This window comes from Brassica napus, chromosome C9 (genome assembly GCF_020379485.1).
Source record: "Brassica napus cultivar Da-Ae chromosome C9, Da-Ae, whole genome shotgun sequence".
NCBI classification, from domain to species: domain Eukaryota; kingdom Viridiplantae; phylum Streptophyta; class Magnoliopsida; order Brassicales; family Brassicaceae; genus Brassica; species Brassica napus.
Window position 1 is genome coordinate 25509675 of NC_063452.1, and position 11378 is coordinate 25521052.

General features: G+C 31.5%; 1 protein-coding gene and 1 pseudogene across 1 annotated transcript; both read right to left on the minus strand.

Annotated features, from left to right (window-relative positions):
• Window positions 1–1044: 1044 nt before the first annotated feature.
• Window positions 1045–2943, minus strand: LOC106417956 (annotated as a pseudogene).
• Window positions 2944–8793: 5850 nt separating this feature from the next.
• On the minus strand, window positions 8794–10050 carry LOC125592981 (cytosolic sulfotransferase 12-like). The gene has a single exon (XM_048768755.1). The coding sequence runs from the start codon at window positions 9908–9910 to the stop codon at window positions 8939–8941; it is 972 nt and encodes a 323-aa protein (XP_048624712.1). The 5' UTR covers window positions 9911–10050; the 3' UTR covers window positions 8794–8938.
• Window positions 10051–11378: the final 1328 nt, after the last annotated feature.

Consider the following 11378-nt stretch of genomic DNA (forward strand, 5'->3'; position numbering starts at 1 on the left):
TGCTAGGTCCGAGCAGATCTTCAACGACTTTGTTGGTCGGGTTGAAGACCGCCAGACCCAGCTGACCCAGGAGTCCACCGACGGACTACCCTTCACCTTATCCACACTTGAAGTGGATAGGATTTATGAGGAGGTAATTTTTTTTAAATTTTAATTTTTTTTATTATTCATTTAGTTTAACTTTAACTTTTTACTAACAATATTTATTTTTTGTTTTTAAGGTTGTCTCTAAGAAAAAGGGACGTACGTTGGGGATTGGTTCCGTCAACGATGTTCTGAGAGCGACATCGTCTTATGGTCAGAGACGGGATGATGAAGTCACTCAGCTGCGTAACGAGTTGGACTCAACGCGATCTATGTTCACAGCTCGTATGGGTGGAGTCGAAGAATTCTTGGACGTTGTAGTGGCCACAAATCCGGAATGGGAGTCCTTGTTGAGGAACATGCGACGACAAAATCCCATTCCAGGCGAGTCATCCGGCACACATGACGAGGCGGATGTAGAGAGGAGGAGTGAGGATTTCTACCGGGCGATGAACGACCCTTAGTTCATTTTTTTTCTTTTCGTTGGTTGTATTATAAATTCAAAACTTATTTATGTATAAAATATTTTCGTATTTACGTTTATTTTTAAATTATATTTTTATTAATAAATTAAATAATTTATTATATTTTTTAATTCTGGAAAATAAAAAATCAAAGTAAATTCGTAGCTAAATTACGACTACATTACGTGGAAAGTTTGCGAGGAAGTTACGAGGAAAACTTTTACGTCAACACTACGAGGAAAGCTTAACGAGTATTTTACGTGGAAGGGTTTACGTGTAATTTACGAGGTATTACTTTCGAGGTATTTACGAGGAAATGTAGCGTCCTCCTTACGTGGAAAGGTTACGTGGTTTTTACGACGAATAATGTTCTTCGTCTTTACGACGAAGTGTGTTTCTTGCTAGTTTACGAAATATGCGTTACGACGAACTAATAATGACGAAACTTTTTTCCTCGCTAATTCCTCGTAAAGCCTATTTTACGACGAACTTACTATGAATTTCGCAACCGTTAATGTTGTGTTTTCTTGTAGTGAATATTTCTTTATTTGATATAATACAATTTTGTAACTTAATAATATACATCAAAGCCAAAACACTAATTCATATTAAAATTGTTACTAACCAGAAAAAACTCGCGCTTTCGAAGCGCGGATAAAAATCTAGTATAGTATTATATTTGAAAATTGCCTTAGCGCACCGAGTCTGCCAATGAATTATGTATATCAGTATATAGAGCCGCTTGATAAGAACATACAGACAAACAAGAACCATGAAAATGTACTTTCTCGATTCTGAAAGAACAAAGAAAAAGAAGAAAGGCCAAACTTTATGACAAGAACAAGAAAGCAATTGTTAGATTCCAGACTTTAGTTCGAAATGTAAACTACCGGCAATAATGAAAAACTTCTACATCATGTTTTGCCATTCATACTTAAAAGTCGTGCAACAGAGAGATTTCAGAGTCCTCCACTTTGAAAGTTCCACAGCAGCAAGAACACGTTTAATTCTCTGAACATGTCTATACTAAAGTGATCATGTTTCTCACTAGTGCAAGTTAGAAAAAACAAGCATAATCCATTTTATTCTGAGGACTCAGACAAAGCATCTCTGCATCCTTCAACCTCTCACTTGGTAATTTCCCTTCTCTATTAAATTCCAAACTTCTCTGTTCATCATATAAAAAACAAACAAAACATGTTGATCCAAATAGTAATCATCAATGTTTATTGACTATCATATGACATTTTAATAGTGGTGAAAATTAGAAAACACAAACAATCCATTTTATTCGTACAACAACAACAACAACTCAACCCTCGCATAAAAACAGCAAAGTCACAAGATTGAAGAAACATCATTAAAGCAAAAGAAAATGAAAGCAGAACAACAAATCTTAAAAATTGATTCAACAAGAAAATTTGAGACCAGAACCTCCAAACTTCTCTTCAGTGATTCTATCTATTGCATCTGCCAAGGACTCACTCAAAGTATCTCTCCATCCTCCGATCTCTCCTTTTCTAAAGAAAGCATTAGTCTCTATTCCATTTGGCAGTTTCCCTTGTCTATTAACTTCCAACCTACTCAAACTCTCAAAACTACACAACTTCACAATCTCTCTCACTTCTTCCTCAGCAGTAAAACCACATCCAATGAACTCAGCGATTCTCTTAACCTCAACTTCAGTCTGCTTCTTGAGCTCCTCATATGTAACAACAAGACCTTGTTCGGATTCTCGAGGCTCGCATACCAATACTCCAACACATGATCCCAAAATTGTCCAGCAATAAACTTCCCTTTACAAAACGCTTCAACAGCTTTTTCAATAGGATAATCAGCGGTTTCTTGAGGAGCAAGTTTCTTCCCAAAATGCCAGAAGGACACAAACATGTCCTTAGGGTTCCTACAACACTACACAATCTTACAAGACGAGCTTTTAACGGACTCGGGCAGCGAAAGATGTGATATGTGCGTGTTCATGAGTCTTGGAGAAGACAACTGGGAGAAATCGAAATCTGGAGATTCGTAGTAAACTCCTTCCAAGAAAGGCACACGGGAGTGCGGATTGGTAACAAGAAGAGGATGATCACCAGTAGAAGAAGAAACTGGAAACTTGTGTCGGTTAATGAGAGCAAAAAACAAGAGCCTTTAACCAAGTGGTACCTGATTTTGGATTGGTGACGAGGATAATTTCGGAATCTTTGGCCTCAAAGTGTTTTTGGCAAGTCAAGATTCCTTGTAGCAGCGCTTGTGTGTGCCAACGTCCTTGGAACTGATACATTTGGCTCACTAACCAACCTTTCTCGCTTGGAAAAGAAGAAATCAGATCTTTTGTTTCTTATGTCAGATTTTCATCTCTCAAGTAATCAGGAACAGATGATGATGAAGATGACATTGCTGAGAGTAATCTTAAAAAAGTGTTAGAAACTATGAGATGTTTTTTCTTAAGCTCTATATGGGTAATGCTGGTGTGCTTTTATAATAAGATCGTGTTGAATGAGAAGTTTGCTCTACAAGTAAACAGCTCAATACTATACTTGGGTACCCGTGTATCTAAATGTCCATGTTTAGATGGACATTTTTCATATTTGTACTTTTGTAGATAAATAATGACCGGGTCCATTAACGACCACACTTATTAAAGACCGTAAACATTAACAATCATGTCTATATGAGCTGCATATAGGTCAATTTTGATAATTTGACGTAAACATGAATTTCTGGTTTTGCCACGAAAATGAACTTTTGCTATTTTGGCGAATTTTGTAAAGTTTTTTAGTTAAGCAAAAATATAATTTTACTGATTTTGCGAGAGAATTCATGTTTGATTTTCCGATTTAACGAAAAACATTGTTTTATGGTTTTAACAGAAAAACTCAATATTTCAGTTTTATTGGGGTGGGCAAATTCTGTTTTGGCGAAAAAACTTTGTTTTGTCAGAAAAATTCGTTGTGTAGGTTTGTCTAAAAAACGTGGTTATGTGGTTTTGCCGAAAAATTTTATTTTTTGCAATTTTGGGAGAAAACAAAATTTTTTGTTTCAGCGAAAAAATTATTTTGCGGTTTGGACGGGAAATAAGATTTATGGTTTCTGCGGAAAAATTCTTTTTTTTTTACGAATTGTAAAAACTTATTTTTGCGGTTTTGCCGAGAAAACTCATTTTCAGAAAACTTATTTTTCGGTTTTCCTGAGAAAACAAGATTTTGTGATTCTGACGGAAAATTTTACTTTGCAATTTGGCAAAAAAAAAAAAATCGAATTTATGGTCTGGTGAAAAAAAATCGTTAAAACGATTTTGGTGAAAAAAAAATCATTTTTATGGTTTTGGTGTCAAAAAAATACTCAATCTGATTTAAGTCAAAATTCGACTTTTAAAACTGTTGGATCGACTACATCCGCATAACCCAACCAATCTTTTTCTATGGAGAAATTAGGCTTGTCCTTTTTAGCAAGCGTTATATATGGGTTTGACCGGAAATGATCCATTTGGATTTCGACATGATCAGCCCGCCTATTTGTCAGCTCTATGTCTATCTCCTCTCCTCAAATATTGTTTCAGCCAGTCAAACAAAATGCTATAAACCACATAACTTTATATAGAACCGCTTGATAAGAACATACAGACAAACAAGAACCACGAAAATGTACTTTCTGAATTCTGAAAGAACAAAGAAAAAAAAGAAAGGCCAAAGTTTATAACAAGAACAAGAAAACAATTGTTAGATTCTATAGACTTTAGTTCAAAATGTAAACTACTGGCGATAAAGAAAAGATTGTGACAAAAGAAAAACTTCTACATCTTGTTTTCCCATTCATACTTAAAAGTCTCGCAACAGAGATCTCAGAGTCCAAGAACATGTTTAATTCTCTGAACCTTGTCTATACTGAAGTTATCACCATTTTTTCCAAGGACTCAGACAAAGCATCTCTCCATCCTCCAAGCTCTCCTTTTCTAAAAAAAAAAAAGCTTTAGTCTCCATCCCACTTGGCAATTTTCCTTCTCTATTATATTAAAAAAAATCAAACAAAACATGTTTATTTCCAAACTAGGGTCGGCCCGAGCTACGTCCGGAGTTTTTGATTAAATTTAAATTTTGATTATATATTTTGTATGTTAATTTTATTTATAAATATTACAATCTATTATAAAAATATAAGTAGCTAAAAAAATATAAAATCATTTTAAATTATTCATTGTTTTTGTTTTACGCATTTTAAACAATTAGGGGTGTTAGCGCCGGGTTTATATAATATTTTATTTTATTTTAAACGTTTTGATACAATAATTTAAATATATAGTTAATTGTTAATATACATTTTATTGTAATTGTATAAATTAGATTTTTTCCATCTTAAAATATTGATCAAAAGTATGTAGATATAATTTATTTCAATTTCTACATCTTTGATCCTGAAATCATTGTAAAAAAAGTTAATTTTAACTTATGCATAAATTAATTAACTATTTATAGAATAATTGGTCCTGCAATCATTGTAAAGAAAGTGCATGTTATGCATTAGTTAATTAACCATTTATAGAATAATATTTTATAACCTTTTGTCTGAATATATGTTATTCTGTGAAAAATTATCATAATAGATATTATGTTCATTTGACCAACAAAAAAGATCTTATGTTCTTACATTTTGAAAGGAGTTATACATTGATAATGGATAGTTGCATCTCATCAACTCACAATTATCTTAATCAAAAAGTGAACTTGTTTTCGTACACTGAATTTTAATAAAGGAAAACCAAACGAATATTATTATTCAAAATAAAATAACATACGTAAGGGATCTAATATATTAATATATGCAATTATTTTAAAAGCATGATCATGAATGGACATTACATTCTGGTTTTACGTCTGAGACCAAAATTAAGATCCATATCTATATTATTAAAAGAGAAGTACCCATTTGAAAATATTCTTATTTCATTAATTAAACTCCCTATTTTTTTACTTGTCTTTTTCAGTTGCATTTATGAAATATCATAAAACGAATAAAACTGCATAATTTATTACTTGTCTTTTCAGTTACATTAATGAAATATGCTTAAATGAATTTAAACTTCCTATTTTAGTGTTTGTCTTTTTCGGTTACCTTAATAAAATATTTTTAAATAAATTTGGACATAATGTCATTTAATCAACCAAAAAAACTCATGAGTTATCCTTACGTGCATAATTTTAATAATGGAGATTTTAAAAACGTGCATCATTAAAATGTTACCTAAAATATGCAACACTAATATATATATAACATGCATCAATAAAACAAGAATTTGACTCACACAATTGTACGGATATAATTTTGAGTTGATTAAATTTAAAAATAATTATTTATTCAAAAAATATTTAAGAATGGCTATGTTTTCAAAAATTATATGGTATTATTTGCTCATAATTCATTTGTCATTTTCTAAATTGTTAGAAAGAAAATTTTAGCATAATATAACTCAGTTGTCATTTGCTAAATTTATGGTTTTTATTTATATTTTTTATTATTTAATTATAATATTTTCATTTTATATTCGAAAGATAAGTGAATTTTCTTTCAAACAATATTTTTGAAATTTGTATTTTTTTTAAAAAAAATAATCAATTTAAATAGTTATTATTATTGAATATAATTATTTTTGACATAATTTAAGTTTTCATTTACATCAAAACTTATCATATTTTAGGATAATTTTAATTTAAAATGTAATTTTCATATTTTTCAAACAAATTCTAAAAATATTTTTTAAATATTTTGTTATAATTTTAAAAAAAATATTGAGTTGCATTTCAAATAAAAAGGTAAATATATTAAAAATATTCTAATTAAACTATGTAAAATTTAATATAGTTTTAAAGAAATGGTCAAAATAAAAAAAAATTACACATAAAAAAAAATCATGATTTTTGTTAACTGGGTGGATCATTATTTATATGATATCTCACACGAAAGAAAATTTATGTTTTTACAATTATCTAATTAACTCTATATACTCATTTTTTTATATGATATCACACATTCGTAAAAAATAGATAGTTTAAGATGAAAAAAAATATTTACTTAATGAATATAATATGAACGAATATTACAAATACATCATTTAATAAAATAAATAATTAAAAGTTGAAAATTCATATCCGCGCTGGCGCGCGGATCAGGGTCTAGTTAACGTGTATAATAGCATTTGCAAGGAAGAAATATAATATTGAGGGTGACTAAGACCAACGAAAGTTGTGTAGTTGACAAAGCGAAAGTCATATATTTTTTGAAAAGCATACCTTACTTTAGATAGTATTAGAACCTAAATTTGGAACCTAAGCAATTGCAGAAAAAAAAAAACTAAATGACTTATTAGGATATAGAGGAGGTGTAACCATTAAGATAAACGAACCAATGCTTTCTTCCATACTATCAAAGAGGCGGCAGGAAACAGCTTCTTCTTTGGCTCGTGTGTTCTTAGTTCAGGTTCGATGGAAAGTTGTGATAGCAAACGTCAGCAATGTCGTTGGCTTAGGGAGCTAAGTTTCAATTTATTCATCAGACTTTTACCTCAATGGACCCAATGTTAGTAGCACCAACAGCAGCAAGTGCCATAAAACCTTGTTCCCATATCTCTTCAAGCACGGTCTGTTCTCAATCAGATTAACAGCTGATGATCAATGTCTGGAGATCAAAAGAAAAGGTTACGCATATTTGGTACGTTTACAATGAAACAAATAAATAATTACTCTTTCATTTTCAACATAGAGATTTTTTATTGTTCTCATAGCATGCTCATTCACAGGAAACAAACGGCCTGTAAAATTGCTTATTTATAGAAATTAGAGAGATACCAATCGTTACTAAGATGCATTCACACATAGGTTGTCTACTTAAATGAGAGATTAGAGAGTAACCAAACCTGCAAAGTGTCGACGAACCAATGTTTTTCGGATTTAACGAAAAACATTGTTTTATGGTTTTAACCGAAAAACTCATTATTTCGGTTTTGTCGGAGCAGAAAAATTTTGTTTTGGCGAAAAAACTTTGTTTTGTCAGAAAAATTCGTTGTGTAGTTTTGCCTAAAAAAACTTGGTTATGTGGTTTTGCCGAAAATTTTTACTTTTTGCAATTTTGGGAGAAAACAAATTTTTTTGTTTCAGCGAAAAAATAATTTTGCGGTTTGGGCGGGAAATAAGATTTATGGTTTCTGCGGAAAAATTCTTTTTTTTTACGATTTGTAAAAACTCATTTTTGCGGTTTTGCCGAGAAAACTCATTTTCAGGAAATTTGTTTTTCGGTTTTCCTGAGAAAACAAGATTTTGTGATTCTGACGGAAAATTTTACTTTGCAATTTGGTAAAAAAGAAAAAAAATCGAATTTATGGTCTGGTGAAAAAAATTCGTTAAAACGATTTTGGTGAAAAAAAATCATTTTTATGGTTTTGGTGACAAAAAAATACTCAATCTGATTTAAGTAAAAATTCGACTTTTAAAACTGTTGGATCGACTACATCCGCATAACCCAACCAATCTTTTTCCATGGAGAAATTAGGCTTGTCCTTTTTAGCAAGCGTTATATATGGGTTTGACCGGAAATGATCCATTTGGATTTGGACATGATCAGCCCGCCTATTTGTCAGCTCTATGTCTATCTCCTCTCCTCAAATATTGTTTCAGCCAGTCAAACAAAATGCTATAAACCACATAACTTTATATAGAACCGCTTGATAAGAACATACAGACAAACAAGAACCACGAAAATGTACTTTCTGAATTCTGAAAGAACAAAGAAAGAAAAGAAAGGCCAAAGTTTATAACAAGAACAAGAAAACAATTGTTAGATTCTATAGACTTTAGTTCAAAATGTGAACTACTGGCGATAATGAAAAGATTGTGACAAAAGAAAAACTTCTACATCTTGTTTTCCCATTCATACTTAAAAGTCTCGCAACAGAGATCTCAGAGTCCAAGAACATGTTTAATTCTCTGAACCTTGTCTATACTGAAGTTATCACCATTTTTTCCAAGGACTCAGACAAAGCATTTCTCCATCCTCCAACCTCTCCTTTCATAAAAAAAAAAGCTTTAGTCTCCATCCCACTTGGCAATTTTTCTTCTCTATTATATTAAAAAATCATACAAAACATGTTTTTTTTTTTTTTTTTGTAACTTCAAAACATGTTTATTTCCAAATTGTAATCATCAATTTTGAAGTTATTGACTATCAGTTGACATTTAAATAGGGGTGGAAATTAGAAAATACAAACATTATCCATTTTATTCGTACAAGAAGAAGAACAACAAAAACTCAACCCTCAAGGAAAAAAACAACAAAGTCACAAGATTGAAGAAACATCATCAAAGCGAAAACAGAAAACATAACAACAAGTCTTAAAGATTGATTCAAGAAGAAAATTTCAGACCAGAACCTCCAAACTTGTCTTCAGCGGCTCTATCTATAACCTCTGCCAATGATTCACTCAAAGTATCTCTCCATGCTCCAACCTTTCCTTTCCTAAAGAAAGCGTTAGACTCTATTCCATTTGGCAATTTTCCTTGTCTATTAACTTCCAAACTACTCAAACTCTCAAAGCTACACAACTTCACAATCTCACTCACTTCTTCCTCAGCAGTAAAACCACATCCAATGAACTCCGCGATTCTCTTAACCTCCACCTCAGTCTGCTTCTTGAGCTCCTCATATGTAACAAACAAGACCTTGTTCGGATTCTTGCGGCTTTCGTACCAGTACTCCAACACATGATCCCAAAACGGTCCACCAATAAACTTCCCTTTACAAAACGCTTCAACCGCTGTTTCAATCGGGTACTCCGCTGTTTCTTCTGGAGCAAGTTTCCTCCCAAAATGCCATATGGAAACAAACAAGTCCTTAGGGTTTCTACAACAATATACAATCTTACAAGACGAGCTCTTAATGGAAACCGGCAGAGAATGATGCGTTAAGTGCGTCTGCATGAGTCTTGGAGAAGGCAACTCGGAGAAATTGACCTCTGGAGATACGCAGTAATCTCCTTCCAAGAAGGGTACAAGGGAGTGCGGATTGGTAACTAGAAGAGGATGCTTGCCAGAAACTGGGAACTTGTGTCGGTGAATGAGAGCAAAGAGAAGAGCTTTTAACCAAGTAGTGCCTGATTTAGCAAGGGTGGCGAGGATAACGTCGGAATCGTTGGCTTCAAAGTGTTTCTGGCAGTTCACGATTCCTTGTACCAGAGCTTGTGTCTGCCAACTTCCTTCGAATTGATACATTTGACTGACTAACCAACCTTTCTCGCTTGGAAGAGAAGAAAGTAGATCTCTTGTTTCTTGTGTTAGGTTTTCATCTTTCAAGTAAACAGGAACAGATGATGATGCCATTCTCAAGAGTATAGATAACTCCTGAAAATGTTAGAACTTGAGATCTATTTCCTTTAGCTCTATGTTATTGAGGTTGTCTTTGTTGTCTTTATTTACTTGGATATTAAAAAAAATTAGGAAATTTTGCCAAAATAGAATGAAAAAACAGTCTATTTATCCCTTTAATATAAACCATTTTTGTCCTTTTTTTCCTTCGGTTACCTATTCATTTATCAAACTTAATGAAATAAATAGTTTTATGGATAAAAAAAATTATAAAAAATAGAAACAATTGATGAAATATTTATATACGCATTCTGATATTTTTTTGGGTTCTAAAACTTGTTAATTTAAAATTTTTAATTATAGTGGAAATCAAAAATTATTTTAAATTTCATTTCTTTTTATTCCTAATATGTTTTTAATATTTAAACTACTTTTAAATTGTATTTTATTTGATTAATCAATAGTTAATTTTGGGATTATGAAAATGTGATTTTCATTCTATTTTGGCAACTTGGCAAAAACATTATGCTCACGTACACTTTATTATATTGGGCCACATGTTATATTTTAATTAAAGCCAGCTTGGACATATCTTCTCACTTTCAGAAATGTATGTTTTGGCATTGTTACACATAAAAAATATATTATAGTTTTCTTAATATATTGTTTTGCGGTATTTTCACAATTTTTAACCGATAGAAATTTAATAAATTTAACTATTATTTTTAAATTGCAATTTAGCATTAACTAATAAAATGTTCAAATTTATTTTATTAAAAGAATTATTGAAAACATTGATCATTTTGAAGTATCGAGTATTAAACACTCCATGTCAAAAGAAATACCACATATTCAGTTTGTAGAAGATTAAAATTAAAATGATTGGAAATATCTATGAGTTATCTATAAGTTTAAGATTTAATGATTGGGCGTACGGAGTCCCAATCGGGTTCGGTTTTGTCCAATCGGATCTCGGATTTTCGAGTTTATAAAAATCAGTCTCATTCGGATTATATGAAAGTTCGGTTCGGGATAGGTTCGGGTTCTATCAGGTTCTGGTCGGGGTTAGTAAATCTTCGAAGAACCGGTACAACCCGATGTACTTTCGGGTTCGGGTCCCAATCGGTTCTTCGGTTTAAATGTACCTAATTTGTATCTATTTTGTAACCAAAACATAAGTAAATCAGTTCTTCGGTTTTAAAATACATGATTAATACCTATTTTGTAACCAAAACATAAGTAAAATTGATTCAAAAATAAGAAAGAAACATCAAACATGATCATTCAAAATCAAAACATAGTTATTGATAGAAAAAATTAAATAAATGAAAGCATAAAACGAAAACCAAGTTCTCATGAAATGAGAAACATTATTTAATGAAAACAAACCAAAATTTAAAAACTTCAAGCTTCAACCGCCACCTTCAACCATCTACTTTCATGTAATAGATAATTGTTTTAGATGTTTAATATATTTTGGATA

Coding starts and splice junctions, on each gene's coding strand:
- LOC125592981 (XM_048768755.1), bottom strand. CDS start 9,910: ATGGCATCATCATCTGTTCCTGTTTACTTGAAAGATGAAAACCTAACA.